At 51.4% G+C, this 16,622-nt stretch overlaps 1 protein-coding gene across 7 annotated transcripts in view; it reads left to right on the forward strand.

Moving 5' to 3' along the window:
* The window catches only part of LOC110470949 (uncharacterized), a 70,415-nt gene that overhangs the window by 11,180 nt on the left and 42,613 nt on the right, over window positions 1-16,622 (forward strand). For 5 of the 7 annotated variants that reach the window (XM_085569960.1, XM_085569958.1, XM_085569961.1 and 2 more), the window contains exons 16-28: window positions 124-156; window positions 1,440-1,502; window positions 1,841-1,900; window positions 3,785-3,820; window positions 5,028-5,090; window positions 7,272-7,316; window positions 7,548-7,619; window positions 8,670-8,723; window positions 9,919-9,957; window positions 10,110-10,145; window positions 10,869-10,985; window positions 12,434-12,550; window positions 13,932-14,024. In XM_085569960.1, coding sequence (XP_085426086.1) covers window positions 124-156; window positions 1,440-1,502; window positions 1,841-1,900; window positions 3,785-3,820; window positions 5,028-5,090; window positions 7,272-7,316; window positions 7,548-7,619; window positions 8,670-8,723; window positions 9,919-9,957; window positions 10,110-10,145; window positions 10,869-10,985; window positions 12,434-12,550; window positions 13,932-14,024 — 828 coding nt within the window. The remainder of the gene's footprint in view (window positions 1-123; window positions 157-1,439; window positions 1,503-1,840; window positions 1,901-3,784; window positions 3,821-5,027; window positions 5,091-7,271; window positions 7,317-7,547; window positions 7,620-8,669; window positions 8,724-9,918; window positions 9,958-10,109; window positions 10,146-10,868; window positions 10,986-12,433; window positions 12,551-13,931; window positions 14,025-16,622) is intronic. The other 2 variants (XM_085569962.1, XM_085569963.1) reach the window with 1 other exon arrangement.

Raw genomic sequence — 16,622 nt, forward strand, 5'->3', positions numbered from 1 at the left:
TTTTTATCCCTTGCTTCGGAAAAGGGATATCAAAATCTCCATGAAAAGGAGATTTTAAAATGAAATTAAATCAGATTTTTTTTAAAAAAACAGAGGATTTCTTTGATTTCTTCTTCTCCTCAGATTTTGGGACCTCCAGGCAAGAAAGGTGTCAGGGTAAGACTGATATTGAAATTATTAATTAATTAATTAATTGGCACTGCTTTGAAAAGGCAAGATCTATTCCTAGAAAAGCAGAGGTTGTTCCATGTTTCCTGAATTCCATTTCCCTGGTGATTGACAGGAGAGGAGAGCTTGGAAAAGTCTCGTCCTGGGAATATTTCTCTTGCTTTTATTCACGTTTTTTTACCTGGTATTCCCATTCTAGCCTTAATCCAGGGGAAAATTTGGGATTTCAGAAGGGAGACATCACTCGAGTGCAGATCCAGCCCAATCCCAGAAGGTAAAATCGGGGATAGAAGAGGCTGGAAGGGATTCCTGGAGGTGTCCAGTCCCACCTCCTGCTCCCAGCAGAGCCCATTCCAAAGCTGGCTCAGGTCTCCCGTGCTGAGAATTCCCGTGAGTGGAAAATTCCCATGGATGGAGAATTCCCATGGATGGAGAATTCTCACATTTTTAGGCCCCCGATCCAGAGTTTGGCCTCGTGGAGAGAAAATTGAATTTCCCAAACCAAGGAGCTCTCTGGGACAGAGCCATTCCCTGGCTGAATTGTCCACATTTTCCAGCTGCTTTCGAGAATTCCAATCACTTTCTCAGTGGCTTGGAGGTGGAACGTGACCCGGAATATCTTAAATTTCAATTCTAAACATTTTTTATTTTCCAGTCTTGCTGTCTCGTTGCCATCCTGCCAAGAACCTTCTCTCTGTGAGAAGGATTTACTGCAGGACTGATTCCACATGGCTTTTCCATGGGAATTCCCTACAGTGCTTCAGACCCCCTCATTCCACAGACACAAGGAATTTTGACTTTTTTTCTGGGATTTGATGTTGGAATCACCTCCTTTTGTTGCCCAGACTGCTTAATTTTGTCTGGCAAAAATCCCTCTTTTCTTTTAGGCTGAGCTTAAGTGTTGTCCTAGGAATTTTGCTGTGGCCTCGTGGCCTGGAATATCTGATTTTTTTAAATTATTATTCGTGATATTTCACTGACAACCCGCAGAGAAATGACAGATGTTCATTTTATTCGCTTTAAACCACTAAAAATGCATTTATGGTGCTACGTAGTGTGGCAACAACTGTGATAAATTTTGGATGGCAGAAAGCAGATGCCGTGGAAAAAAATTCCTTAGAAATCCAGGGTGGATGGATGGGTGGATTTGGCAAAGGAATTTTTTTCCGGGGTGCATTAGAAGTGCAAAATGCAGCCCCTAAGGAGTCATGGGAACAGGGCTTGGCTTCCTGCAGGATATTCCTGGTTTTAGGTGTGCATTTTATTCCCAGGGAGATCCCGGACCAGCTGGACCACAAGGAGACAAAGGAACCCCTGGAGAAAAAGGGGAGAAGGTGATGACCTTGCACTTCCTTTAGGGATAAAGGAATTTTTGTTTTGTTTTGTTTTCTTGGGGTTTTGTTTTGTTTTTGGTTGGTTTTTTGGGGTTTTTTTTGTGGCCACCAAGGAAATTCTGAGGGAGATGGAATTCCTCCCCAAGTCACCCATCCAGGAATCCAGGGATGTGTAGGAATCCAACGCTCCTGGAAAGGAAATCAGGCAGGGAGTAAATGCTCAGCTCCTCGGTTATCCGTGGGGATGGAAGTACCTTGGATCTGCTCTGGGGAGGTTTCTCCTGAGCTTGGAAAAGCTGCCTTGGCAAAACCCCATATCCCTTTTTTTTTTTTTTCAGGGAAGTCCAGGATTTGGAATTCCCGGCCAGCCTGGGCTAAAAGGAGACGTCGGTGACAGGGTGAGTGGGACAGCGGGGTGGAATGGGAAGGGCCCGGGGGACAAACCAGGAGGTTTAGGGACAAAATGTCTCCATCAGCTCCATGGATTTGTTGGGCCTGAGGAGATGAGCACTGGGGAGGTGACGAGGAACCAGGCTGGTGACCCTCTGGAGGTCTGGGGTGACGGGGTCATCAGCTCTGTCCTCAGGTCAGATGCAAAGGTGGGATCCCCCAAAATGTGGAGAATTCCTCGTGACTGGAGGAAAACACGGATGGTCAGTGACTCTATGGACAGAATCCAAGGAAATCCCATTTCCAATTATTTCCCCTCCCGAAAATCTTCATCTTCCTGACTTTTCTGTCTAGGAAGGTCTTGGTGGCTCCCATATGACTCCAGTGATGTCCAGGAAGGATTGGGTTAATCCTTGCTGTTCCCTTCTCCAGGGGCATCACAGTCCTACTCACTTTAATTCAGCAAAAATTGGCAAATCCCAATATTACGGATGAATATCTTTGGAAGAGGAGTGAGAAGCTCAAAATATTGATGGTTTCAAAGTGGGGGAGACAGGAGACACCTCTGGACAAGGTGCACTTGGCACAGCCCCTCGTGGGACATTCCCTGTTTTCCTTGGCACAGCCCCTCGTGGGACATTCCCCGTTTTCCCTTGGTACAGCCCCTCGTGGGACATTCCCTGTTTTTCCTTGGCACAGCCCCTCGTGGGACGTTTCCCGTTTTTCCTTGGTACAGCCCCTCGTGGGACGTTCCCCGTTTTCCCTTGGTACAGCCCCTCGTGGGACATTCCCCGTTTTCCCTTGGCACAGCCCCTCGTGGGACGTTCCCCGTTTTTCCTTGGCACAGCCCCTCGTGGGACATTCCCCGTTTTCCCTTGGCACAGCCCCTCGTGGGACATTCCCTGTTTTCCCTTGGCTCAGCCCCTCGTGGGACATTCCCTGTTTTCCCTTGGCTCAGCCCCTCGTGGGACATTCCCCGTTTTTCCTTGGCACAGCCCCTCGTGGGACATTCCCTGTTTTCCTTGGCACAGCCCCTCGTGGGACATTCCCTGTTTTCCCTTGGCTCAGCCCCTCGTGGGACATTCCCTGTTTTTCCTTGGCACAGCCCCTCGTGGGACATTCCCTGTTTTTCCTTGGCTCAGCCCCTCGTGGGACATTCCCCGTTTTTCCTTGGCACAGCCCCTCGTGGGACGTTCCCCGTTTTTCCTTGGCACAGCCCCTCGTGGGACATTCCCAGTTTTTCCTTGGCACAGCCCCTCGTGGGACATTCCCTGTTTTCCTTGGCACAGCCCCTCGTGGAACGTTCCCAGTTTTTCCTTGGCACAGCCCCTCGTGGGACGTTCCCTGTTTTCCTTGGCACAGCCCCTCATGGGACATTCCCTGTTTTCCCTTGGCACAGCCCCTCGTGGGACGTTCCCCATTTTTCCTTGGCACAGCCCCTCGTGGGACGTTCCCTGTTTTTCCTTGGCACAGCCCCTCGTGGGACATTCCCTGTTTTCCCTTGGCTCAGCCCCTCATGGGACGTTCCCTGTTTTTCCTTGGCACAGCCCCTCGTGGGACATTCCCTGTTTTTCCTTGGCACAGCCCCTCGTGGGACGTTCCCCGTTTTTCCTTGGCTCAGCCCCTCGTGGGACATTCCCTGTTTTCCCTTGGCACAGCCCCTCGTGGGACATTCCCTGTTTTCCCTTGGCACAGCCCCTCGTGGGACATTCCCTGTTTTCCCTTGGCACAGCCCCTAGTGGGACATTCCCTGTTTTCCCTTGGCACAGCCCCTCGTGGGACGTTCCCCGTTTTTCCTTGGCACAGCCTCTCGTGGGACATTCCCTGTTTTCCCCTTGTCTGATTTGAACCGGAATTACCTTCCCTGTGTCATTCCTTCTGTGTTTCTGCAGGGAAACGTGGGATTGTCTGGGAAGCCAGGTCAGAAGGTGAGTCCATGGAAAGCTTTGTTCCTTGTGAGGGTGGAGAGGTCCTGGCACAGAATTCCCAGAGCAGCTGGGGCTGCCCCTGGATCCCTGGAAGTGTCCAAGGCCAGGTTGGACACTGGGGCTTGGAGCAGCCTGAGATAGTAGAAGGTGGCCCTGCCCATGGATGGGGGTGGAACCAAGTGGTCTTAGAGGTTCCTTCCAACATCTTTGATCAGGCCTTGAAAGATTCCTGCTAATCCTCACCTGCAGGATTTTCCCCGGGAAAAGTTCCAAACCAGTCAAGGAATTTCTGGAAAAGATCCCACCTGTGGAGTTTGTTCAGTGAGTGTCTCGCTGTGGGCGTTCCTCAAACAGGGATCCCCCCCAGCCTTGGCTGGAGGAGGGTTTGGGTTTGGGAATTGTTCCGTGGATCAGTGAATGGAATGGAATATTAAGGTTGGATCAGCTTCCAGGGCATGGACAAATGGGATGCCACAAAGTGGGATGCGGCCAAGCCAAGAGGTCTTCACGAGATGGGTGAAGTTACGCAGCGGAAGCAAGGAAAGGTGTTAGGGCTGGGAGAAGGCCTGGAGAGGTGGTGTCACAGATTTCCCAGATCCCATGGGATATTCTGAGTTGGGACAGACCCGCAAGGATCATCCAATCCAGCTCTGAAGGAAATGGGATCAAATCCATGACCTTGTGGGACAAACATCAAACAGAGCAGAGAGGACCCATCCATGAGAGCTCAGCTGATTTAAATGGGAATAAAAATTAAAACACCCAACGGGAACTGATCCTGTGTCCAAGACTGGATCCATCTCGAGTCTCTGCCAACCTGAGCTGCTCCTGGAGGTGGAGAACCTCAGCAGGTTCTGTCCTGAGTGAATTCCAGGGGTGACTGTGGAGTCTGGATAGATGAGGTTAGAGCTGGATGCTTTCCAGGCCAATAATCCTACAAAAATAATAATACTATGATTAAATCAACCGAAATACTATTAACATATATTATTAAATAAATCAAAATCAAATAAATATTAATACTACAAAACCCACAAGCCCAGCCTTTCCTAGCACAGGGTAAAAATGCTGGGAGCCCAAACTTCACCCAGGATTGTGGAAGCAGCTCCGTGACCATGGATGCGCCGCTGGAATCTGCCCCTCGGTGTCTCAAGTGGGAGGGCTCTGGAATGCAGGACGGGAAGGTGACAAGTCTTCTTTCCTTTAGGGGGAGAGAGGTGAACCAGGATTCCCTGGAAAACCAGGAGAGGCCGGCCTGAGAGGAAAAGATGTGAGTGAGGGCAGGATCCGGGGGGACGGAGCTGCCGATCCTTTGGGACCAACCAACAACCCCGGCTCTGCCCTGAAATGACAAACAAGGGACAACTTTTCGTCCTTGTTCTTCAACATCAGTGCCCAGAGCAGCTGGGGCTGCCCTGGATCCCTGGAATGTCCAAGGAAATGTTGGACACTGGGGCTGGAGCAGCCTGGGACAGTGGGAGGTGTCCCTGCCATGGCAGGGGTGGCACTGGGTGGGATTTAAGGTCCCTTCCAACCCAAACCATTCTGGAATTCTTTGATCAGGATTTTTTTTTTTTGGTCACATCTGCTTGATGTGGATTTAGCTCCAGGTGCAGCCACACCAGCCCTGAGGGGTCGCTTGTGGCTCTGAGCCTCAGATGATCTCAACTTGGGAAGGATCCATAAAAATCACGGAGCTCAGCTCCCTGCTCCTCACGGAACTGCCCAAATATTTCCCTCTCACGGCCACACAAGGTGGGTCCTCAAAAAACATCAGAAGAGGCTTCTAGAAATTTCTCCTGATCCCAGCAAAGAGCTTTCCTCAGCTCTGAGTGCTGGTTGGTCCCTGGAAATAGAATAGGAACCCTATAAAAAGTTCCCTCTTGGCATCAAATGAGGTGGCCCCTCACAAAAAACAAGGTGGGTCCTCACGAAAACAAGGTGGGTCCTCAAAAAAACAAGGTGGGTCCTCAAAAAAACAAGGCGGGCCCTCGCAAAAATAAGGTGACCCACATGAAAAACAAGATGGGCCCTCACAAAAAAAGAGGAACCCTCACAAAAAACAAGCAAAAACACCCTGACTGGCTTCTGGAAAAATGGATTTTTATACATTGAGTTTGATGTCACATTATCTGGAATATTCCTGTGGTCAGTTTGGGATGTCCCTGTGGTCAGTTTGGGATGTCCCTGTGGTCATTTCGGGATATCCCTGTGGTCAGTTTGGGATGTCCCTGTGGTCAGTTTGGGATGTCCCTGTGGTCAGTTTGGGTTATCCCTGTGGTCAGTTTGGGATGTCCCTGTGGTCAGTTTGGGTTATCCCTGTGGTCAGTCTGGGATGTCCCTGTGGTCAGTTTGGGATATCCCTGTGGTCAGTCTGGGATGTCCCTGTGGTCAGTCTGGGACATCCCTGTGGTCAGTTTGGGTTATCCCTGTGGTCAGTTTGGGATGTCCCTGTGGTCATTTCGGGATGTCCCTGTGGTCAGTTTGAGTTATCTCTGTGGTCAGTCTGGGATGTCCCTGTGGTCATTTCGGGATGTCCCTGTGGTCAGTTCGGGATATCCCTGTGGTCAGTTTGGATATCCCTGTGGTCAGTTTGGGAGAACCGTGGAGGAACGGCTCCTCTGGGACCAAGGTGCTCCCACCCCTTCCCGAGGTGCCAGGAAAAGCGCAGCTGGGAAATGAAACCCTTGGATTGGTCCTGAAGTTGATCCCGACTCATTTTATTTCCTGTTTATTTGTCCTTGAACGAGAATCCTCTTCACTTTCCTGTTAGCTTGGATTTCACATTCCAAACGGCTGGAGCGGAAAAACCAAAAAATAACTAGACTGGTTTTTTGGGGGTTTTTTTGTTTGGTTTTTTGTTTGTTTGTTTTGTTTTTTTGTTTTGGTTTTTGTTTTGTTTGGTTGGTTTTTGTTGGGGTTTTTTATTTATTTATTTTTGGGGGTTTTTTATTTGTTTTGTTTTGTTTTTCCGGGAGATGCTGAAAACAAGAGCGCCATGAATGGAATCCCAGAACATCCCGGGTGGGAAGGGACCCACCGGGATCATCCAGTCCAACCCCTGGCCCTGCACAGGACACTCCAACAATCCCACCCTGTCCCTGAGACCATTATCCAAACATTCCTGGAGCTCAGAGCAGTGGGATCCGGTGGCAATCACCTCACCCTTCTCCTAAACTGAAATATTCCAGTCACCCCACACCCTGTGCCCCTTTTTCCTCATTTATGGGCATGCTGTAAAACACCATCCCTAATTTAAGACATCCCAGATATCCCAAAACCTGCCTCTATCCCAGTTTTCCTGGGCTAACGAGATTTAACATCCATTAGAGCCCCTGGAATGTTTGATGGACTCGGTTCTCTCCCTTTAAACCATTTCCTCCTATTTAAGTGCAATAAAATCCCTGTCCCTTGATGGAAAAACATTTGGAAAGCCACTCCTCTTTTTTAGGGAGAAGCTGGAGTCCCTGGAGAGCCAGGAGTGAGAGGAATCAGGGTAATAATTCCATTTTTCTCACTATTATTATCATTTCCTGCCCTGGAGAGTTGGTGGGGCTGCTCCGTTTCCCTTCTCCATCCCAGTGGGAGCCCTCACTTGGAAATATCCACGTCCAAATATTCCTTTCCTGTGGGAAAAATGATCTTTTCCTTGCTGTTTTCCATGTCTGAGCTGCTGCTCGGGGTCTGTTTGGGATTTTTTATTTTTCTTCTCAATCTCTTCTTGCAGGGTCCTCCTGGACCCCCAGGACGTCCTGGAGAACAAGGAATGAAAGGAGATCCAGGAGAACCTGGGAAGGATGTAAGGAATCCCTGAAGGAGCAGCTGGGAGAGGGTGGATGTTGGGAGACCTTGGGTTTATTCCCAGCATTATAAGTAAATAATATTTATTTATTCAGATTAGGGTTGGATGGATCCAGTGTGGGCAGATGCAGCAGAGATGGATTCGCTCCATCCTTTTTTCATCCCAGTGGGGAACAAAAAAAAAAAAAAAAATCAGGGAAAATATTACTAATTTTCTCATGATTTTACCTAAATCTTCTTTGGGAGAGTCCCAAAAATATCAAAGCAGCTCCTCCCCCACTCTCACCCTTTTCCCTGTGGCCATTTCAGCAAGAATTGAGAGTTTAAATTTGTGATTTAATTATGTAATTTACTTTATTATTTAATTTACTTTATTCAATCTATTCTATCAAATTATTTCGCTTATTCTATTTAATTTTTTTAAATTTTTAAAAAATTATTTCTTTTTAATTTTATTTATTCTTGCTGTTTATTTTGTGGGGACAGGGAAGGACACGAGACAGAGCAGCCACAGCAGCAATTCCCAAGAAATTGGGAGGAAAAACTCATTCCCAGAGGTCCAAAGGGTGTCTTTGGGTGGATCCTTTGCAGCCATTCCTGCCAAATTCCTGATTTTCCTGCAGGACTCATGTCCCGAGTCACGGGAAAAGTGGGATTGGGAGCGAAGCTGCAGGAATTATCCCCATGGATGCAAAGCAGATCCAATCCCAGGCTTTCCCAAAGAAATGGTGTTGCTTCCTCCAAAGGCATGGGGGCAGGGAAATAAAAGCAAAATTTGGGTTGCACGAGAGGTAATTCCATTATTCCAGGTGGGATAGCAAAGGAAAAGCCAGGAAAATCAAGGAAAACTCCCGGGAACGTGAGCCCTTCTGGTGGCCAGGCTTGGAGTGAAGAGCGGAATTGCTCCAAATTGAAGCTAAAAACGGGGATTTGGGAGACGCGGGAAAGGCTTGGTTGGTCCCTCTGGAAAAGGTGGCAGTAGTTTGGGATCAGCACCCAGGAAATGGGAATTTCAGAGGGGAACTAACGCGTTCCTGCTGGTTTTCAGGGAGATCCTGGGAAGGACGGCCTGAGAGGCGAAAGAGGCCCCCCAGGCCCAAAGGTAGGTGCTGAGTCCAGGATTTGGTGGTGGTGCCACCACCTTTTGGGAGGAAAACCCGGCTCAGGTCTCCTCTGACCCCCCCAAAAAGTTTGGGATTTCAAAGCGGAGCTCCTGGGATGGGCTCAGGAAGTCGTGGTCGCGCCGGGGCCGTGGTCCCACGTCTCCACAGAGCTTCTTTAGGAGGAAGAATGTTCTTCAGGAGTCGAACGGGATAAATTCAAAGGTTGTTCCTTCTTTTCCTCCTCCTGCAAGTCGAAGAGCACACGGAAAGGGGTGGAAGGAGGAATGGCTTTGGATCCCATCCAAGACCTTTAGAGGTGGGAACAGCTCCTTCCTTAATGGAGAGGAAAACGCTGCAGGATGCGGCACCGGTGGGGACAGGGAGATGTCCTGGTTGCCAGGAGATCCAGACCTTTGGAAAAGCAAAGATTTATCCGAGGGAAGAGGCATCCCAAATTCTCCCTGACGCGCCTTGGCTGGAGAGGCCATCGGAGCCTTCCTGGTGCCCTTCATTCCACCGGAATCTGTCGATGCAGAACCCGGATTTCAGTGAAATGAAGCCCCTCAGAGAGGCAGAGGTCAGCCCCACCTCAGCAGATGTTCCTCACCCCGGGAGCCTCCAGGCTGGACCTTCCAAACCCCTGCGGCTCATCCGTGATTTCATCCCCGCTCCGTCCGAGATCTCTCTCCTGGAGTCGGAATTCCATCACCGCGACCTCCCGTGGGAGCCCATCCCGCTGGAGACATCGGATCCAACCACGTGTGGGGCCACCGGCACCATGGCCACCTCCAGAGGGGACCACCAACCGCAGGAGCAGCTTGGCCATCGTCCTCCTCGGTGTCCTCTGCCCTGATGGCACTGGTGGCACCCAAGGACCTCAACAATCTTTCCTTTCCCACACGTTTGTGGCCAAGAGGTGGAGAAGGGGACGGTGCAAAGTTCTGGCCCAAAGCTCACTTAGATGCTGCTCATGGGCCAGGCTTTCCCTACAAAATCCAGCCGTGCCTGTGTCCAGTGGAGGAGGGAAGGAGCAGGGTGGGATTCAAGCCCCTAAATGGGATTTATCGGGGATTACCCAGCGGGCTGGTGGCAGATGAAGGGCTGGATATGGGATTGCTCCCCTTAATCTTCTTGCTCCTCGTGGAAATTAATGATTCATGATGGAATTAATGATCCGATCTCGTTTGTTCCAAGGGAGAACCTGGCCCACCGGGAAGAGGAGTGGAAATGAAGGTAAAGAAATCAAAATTAAAGAGCTGGAAGCACCTCCCTCTCTGTGTGGGCTGGGATGGCAGAGGGGACCCAGCGTGCGTCCCCTGGGCCATCAGCCACCTCCAGGAGAAGCTTTTGGAGAGCAAAGTTGGGGCTTCTCTTTCCCCTTGCAGGACCTGGAGAGGCTTTTTGAAGCGTACGGGATCAAGGTAGGAGATCCTTGGTCCTTCCTCCTGACCAAGGGGTGTGATTTGGCTTTTCCATCTCTTCCCTCTGGAATCCTGGAGGTGCCATTTGCTCCCCCAGCAATCCCAGGAAGGTTCATTCCGTTTCCTTTTCCAGGTTATATTTAAATATTTCTGGGGCAGATTTTTTTTTTTTGCTGCCATTTTACGGGGTGGGTGGTGGCTTTGAGGCCCCTGTGACAGTGACACGTGGACCTTAAATCCTCTCTAATTCCAACCTCAGCACCTTCCACTATCCCAGATTGTTCCAAACCCCATCCAACCTGCCCTTGGACACTTACAGGGATGAGGCAGTCACAGCTTTTCTGGGAATTCCAAAGAATTCTCTGGGAATTCCACCCTCCCAGCCTTCCAAAAATTCCTCCCCAATATCCAACCTAAATCCTCATTCAGTTTAAAACCCCTCCCTCTTGTCATATCCCCATATTCCCATGGAAAAAGGGAATTTTCCCCCCGCTCTCCCTCTTTAATTCCCCTCAAAGTCCTGAAAGGCCACGAAGGTGGGTTTTTATTTAGGATGGGGACAGACCCCCCAAAACTCCACGGATCATCTCCTTGATCCCAAAGCTGTATTTCAACCCCCGGCAATCCGTCATTCCTCGTTTTGGGCTGGCTGCCCTTGGGTTGTCACCTGCTGGGGACAGGAGGGTGGCACTGGGCCGCCTTACTGGTGTGCCCTGGTTCCAGCTGGAGCTGCTGAGGGACCTCTCGGACGCCATCCTGAGGGACGGGCTCCCGCGGCTCCGGGGTGGCTCCAGGACCAGCCAAACTTCCATGGAAAACCAGGCGGCCGTGCCCGTCACCGTGAGTCGCGTCACCTGCCGGGGGTGACAGACCCCCGGGGAAGGAGGGAGATGGGAATGAGCCACCAACGCCATCGGGGTCACCTCTGTCACCGGGCAGGTCGTGGCAGATTGGGAGAGGATGTGGATGGCACCGGGATCTGGGATTTTTGGGATTTTGGGATACAAAACACTCATTTTTAAATGGGAATTAAGGAATCAGCCATTCCCAAACCCTTGTGCCCTCTGGGAGTCTTTGAGGACCCCAAATCCATCGGGGTCACCTCTGTCACCGGGCAGGTCGTGGTGGACTGGGAGAGGATGTGGATGGCACCGGGATCTGGGATTTTGGGATTTTGGGATACAAACCACTCATTTTTAAATGGGAATTAAGGAATCAGCCATTCCCAAGGCTACCCAAGTGTCCTTGTGCCCTCTGGGAATCTTTGAGGACCCCAAAGCCATCGGGGTCACCTCTGTCACCGGGCAGGTCTTGGCAGATTGGGAGAGGATGTGACTGGCACCGGGATCTGGGATTTTGGGATAAAGGGATACAAAACACTCATTTTTAAATGGGAATTAAGGAATCAGCCATTCCCAAATCCTCTGCACCTCTGGGAGTCTTTGAGGACCCCAAAGCCATCGGGGTCACCTCTGTCACCGGGCAGGTCGTGGTGGCTTGAGAGAGGCCGTGGATGGCACCAGGATCTGGGATTTTTGGGGTAAAGGGATACAAAACACTCATTTTTAAATGGGAATTAAGGAATCAGCCATTCCCAAATCCTCTGAACCTCTGGGAGTCTTTGAGGACCCCAAAGCCATCGGGGGCACCTCTGTCACTGGGCAGGTCGTGGTGGACTGGGAGAGGCTGTGGCTGGCACCGGGATCTGGGATTTTTGGGATTTTGGGATACAAAACACTCATTTTTAAATGGGAATTAAGGAATCAGCCATTCCCAAACCCTTGTGCCCTCTGGGAGTCTTTGAGGATCCCAAATCCATCGGGGTCACCTCTGTCACCAAGCAGGTCGTGGTGGCTTGGGAGAGGATGTGACTGGCACCAGGATCTGGGATTTTGGGATTTTGGGATACAAACCACTCATTTTTAAATGGGAATTAAGGAATCAGCCATTCCCAAAGCCACCCAAGTGTCCCTGTGCCCTCTGGGAGTCTTTGGAGTGGTGGGTGTGGGGCTGGAAGCACCAAAAGGGGTCATGAGTGGGGTCTCGACAGCCAAAGGGGTCCCAGGGAAGGAGGAGGATTCCCGGGAAGGAAAGTTCGGATGTGGCCAGCAAGGAATTGCTGCCCACTCGCCCCATCCTGGCTCAGAAACGTCCCCGAGTGGGACGGAGCGTGCTGGAAGGTTGGGAAAGGTTGGGATGAAGCCACCAGGATCCGGCTCCTGCTGGGGGAGGATCCTGGGAGCTCGGGGCTGTCACCGTCTCACCGATCCCTTCTTTTGGTGTGGCAGGATCCGCCGGGGTCCGACACTTCCCGCGGTGTCCTGGCCGGCACCGAGGGGATGGGAGAGGGACAGAGCCTGGAGCGGGAGGCTCCGGAGGTGCCGCCGTCTGGAGGATTCCCTGAGGTGAAAATAAACAGCAGGAAAGGACAAAATTGGGGTTTTTATGGTGTCCAATTCTGGGCTCTTCCAATCAGGAAGGACATGGAGAGTGTCCAGGGCAGGGAACGGAGCTGGGAAGGGTTTGGAGAACCAGGAGAGGCTGAGGGAGCTGGGAAGGGGCTGAGCTGGAGCCAAGGAGGCTCAGGGGGACCTTGTGGCTCTGCACAAGTCCCTGCCAGGAGGGGACAGCCGGGGGGTCGGGCTGTGCTCCAGGGAACAGGGACAGGAGCAGAGGGAACGGCCTCAGGCTGGACACCAGCAGGAATTTCCCCATGGAAAGGGGGTCAGGCCTTGGGAGGAGCTGCCCAGGGAGGTTTGGAGTGCCCATCCCTGGAGGCGTCCAAGGAATCCCTGGAGGTGGCACTCTGGGCTGGGGATCAGGCCCAGGTTGAACTCCATGGTCCTGGAGTTCTTTTCCATCCTGGGATTCTGTGGAGCGCTTCCTGCCCCGGCAGGGGTGGATCCAGTCCTGTTGTCAGGATGGATTTGGGTTGTCCATGCTGGGACTGCCGGAGCTCCAGGAACGTTTGGACAACACTCCCAGGGATTCTTGGGATCTCCTGGGACTGCATGATCCCTGTGGGTCACTTCCCACTCAGGACATTCCATGATTCTGCGACTCCAGAGCCCTCATTTGGAGTAGCCAGACAAATTCCAGCCACTTGCCTCCCGATTAACAGCTCCTAATTATGGGAATCAGGAATTTATCCACAGTTTTAAGGCTCCTCTCCATGCTGGGGTTCCTGTAGGAGGCATCTCCTGGGGTTTGATCCCCCTCTGTGGCTGGAGCAGGATGATCCAATTCCTCAGAGACTTGGACAAGGTGGGACAGGACATTCCCTCTCAGCCCTCGGCCTCCTCTTGCATCCTCAGGTTCTTCCCAGATTTTTCCAAGCTGGATTAGGACATTTTAGGGGCCGAGAGGGGAGGTTTGCACCAAGAGCCAGCAAAAATTGGGATTTGGGATACAGAGACCCCAAAACTCTCTGTGTTAAGCTTTGGGAGCCCAACCCAAACCGGAAAAAAGGGATTTGGGACCATCAGAGCATCCCTCACTCCCTCGGGGAGGATTCCCTCAGGGAATTCTCCCTTTTCCATTGATGCTGATTGGATGGGTGCAGAGGAGTTAAAATTCCCAGAGCCTGACTGGACAGATCACTGGAATTTTGAGTTTTGCCCCTATTTGATTGCAATGGAAAATGAAATTAGAGAAAGGATAAGGATTTCTGCATGGATCAGTGTCAGGGCTTGGGAGAGGGTCCTGTTGTCCATTTTTTCCCATTTTCCCCATTTTTTCCCAGTAATTAACGGAATTTTGTCGGTGTTTATCCATCCCTCTCTGCAGAGTTTGGCTGTGCCCCCGCCACATCCAGGAGATCTGCAGGAAAACCATTCCCCGGATCTCCTGGAAGGACAAGCCCAGCAGGACACCAGCCAGGTACGTTTTCCCAAGGATTTCAGACCAGGGATGGACTGGGATGCAAATCCTAATCCTGGGATTGTCTTCTCCATATCCCTGGAGAACACCAGAGCTCCTGGGACGGGCAGGAGGCTGATGGCAGCGACAGGAATCCCTGGGGAAATGTTTTGTTGGTTAATTCCACAATTTCGGGGGCCAAACCGGGATAATCCCGTAGATCAAACGGATCCCACCTGGCCACACCATCCTTGTGGTATTCCAGTTTGGTTGGCTGAAGATTTGATGATTCCCAATGCTTTTAAAACTGGGAGTTGAAATTCCAAACAGGGAATTTAAAATATGCCTCCTACAAGAGGTTTCCTTTTCCGTCCCATTTTCCATGGATATAGAAATCCATGGATATGGTCTCAGGATATTCCACAGATATTCCAGGATATTCCTGCTGTGCTCTGGAGCATCTGACTCATGTAAAGAGGAGGATTTTATGGTCTAGGCAGGAATTTGGGGATTTTCTCCGATCCCTAAAATCCCATTTCCCTCTGTTTTCCTGCCCTCCTGGGCAGAGATTCCCTTCCCAAATCCCGCTCCAAACCCAGCACTCTCCAGTCTGGACATCCCTATGGAATTCTTGGAAACACCCAGAGGCAGGACAGCACCAGCTTTAAAAAGCAAAGGGGAAAATCCCGCGGATCTTTCCTTGGAGCAGCAGGAACAGCACCAGCCAGGATATTTTTAGGGATGGCGAGACTGGAAGCGGGGAGATCCTGCTCCAGGAAATCCTGCTCTGCTTTGCCGAGCTCTTCCTTCTGCTCCCGTCCCTTTGTCCCGGCCCTGGCTCGGGAAATGAATTCCTGGGATAATCCCGGAGCTGGAATCACGAGGGCTCAGCAGCCACGAGAGGGCTCCCGGCTCCAAAGGAAAATCCTGGAGCGGGAACTGCGGCTCTGGAGACGCTGGGAGGGGCCAAGAGCATCCCCGGGCTCTGCTTTTCCTCCTGGATGCAGCAATTCCCTCTCCTGGGAATGCTCAGGCTGGAGGAACACAGAGGATGGAGCCCAAATCCATCGGGTTTGGAATGGTTTGGGGGGGGAAGGGATTTTAAGGATCATCCCATTCCATCCCCCTGCCACAGGCAGGGAATCTTCTCCTGTCCCAAACTGCTCCAGCCCCGGTGTCCAGCCTGGCCTGGGACATTCCAGGATCCAGGGGCAGCCCGAGCTGCTCTGGCAATCCCAGCCCAGCCAGGAATTCCTCATTCCCAAAATCCCACCCCAAGCTCCCTTTCCAGGGAATTCCCTCCATTCCCAGCTCTCCCAGCCTGGCATTGGATCCATCCCCACCCCAGCTCTGCTCCAGGAAGGAATTTTGGGATCCGGGGGTTTCACTGGGAATCTCGGCACTCCAGGAAGGGTCTCCCTTCCCTTTTCCATCCCCAACTTCCATAAAAATCCCTCGGGATGGAGTCTGAGCCTCCTTGATCCCAGAATCCTGGAATGGTTTGGGTGGGAAGGGACCTCAAATCCCATCCCATTCCAATCCCACCATCCCAGGCTGCTCCAGCCTTTCCTGGGACATTCCAGGGATCCAGGGGCAGCCCCAGCTGCTCTGGCAATCCCAGCCCAGCCAGGAATTCCTCATTCCCAAATCCCATCCCTGGCTGCCCTCTGGCAGTGGGAGCCATTCCCTGGGTCCTGTCCCTCCAGGCTTTTCCCAAATTTCAGCTCTCCTGGAGCCCCTCCAGGGCCTGGAATGTGCTGGAAGCTCTCCCTGGATCCTTTCCTTCTCCAGGGGAACATTCCCAGCTCTCCCAGCCTGGCTCCAGTGGGGCTCCAGCCCTGGGAGCAGCTCCATGAATTCCTCTGGATTTGCTCCAGCAGCTCCTGATGATCCCCATTCCATCAGGAGCTTTGTGAACATAAAACAGCTCCCACAGATATTTTAGGACACTCCAGATTCCCTCAGCAGGATGGGATCTGCATCCCAAGGATGTTTTCCTCGCTTGCATTCGGAGTAAAATCCCGTTTATCCTCACGAGGAGGGAACAGCAGATTCCAGAGGCAGGGAGGGAGCAGCTCCCACCTCCCGGAGATGCCACGGAGGGATGGAACCAGTTTTCCTGACAGTTTTCCTGCCTGTTTTCCCAGTAGCAGCAGCAGGAATCACAAATTTCCACCTGGAACATCCCAGGAGCTCCATCCCTGGGGAGAAGTTCCCGGCAGGAGTTAACTGGAAGCAAAGGAACCGCTGGGAAGAGCGGGATGAGCCCAGATCCACGTGTCCGGAACAGGGCTGGATGCTCATCCATGGATGAGCTTTGGGGTTATGGGACCATCCTAAAAATTCCTGCTCCTCCATCCCTGCTTATTTATTATTATTATTATTATTATTATTATTATTATTATTATTATTATTTAGGCTTATTCCTTTCCAGGCTTGATTGGGATAAATCCCCCTCATCTCCATATGGATAAACCCACAATTGCTTCATTTTCTTCCCGGAAATCCTGTCCTTTTTTTCCCCCCACTATTTTTCCCTTTCCTTTTTTGCAAGAATATTTTTTTCCTCTCCCTTTTATTTAGGCTTTTCTCTTCCCTCCTTTTCTCCCTTCCCTCTTT

The sequence above is a fragment of the Lonchura striata genome, chromosome 1A (assembly GCF_050655825.1).
Source record: "Lonchura striata isolate lonStrDom1 chromosome 1A, ASM5065582v1, whole genome shotgun sequence".
NCBI lineage: Eukaryota > Metazoa > Chordata > Aves > Passeriformes > Estrildidae > Lonchura > Lonchura striata.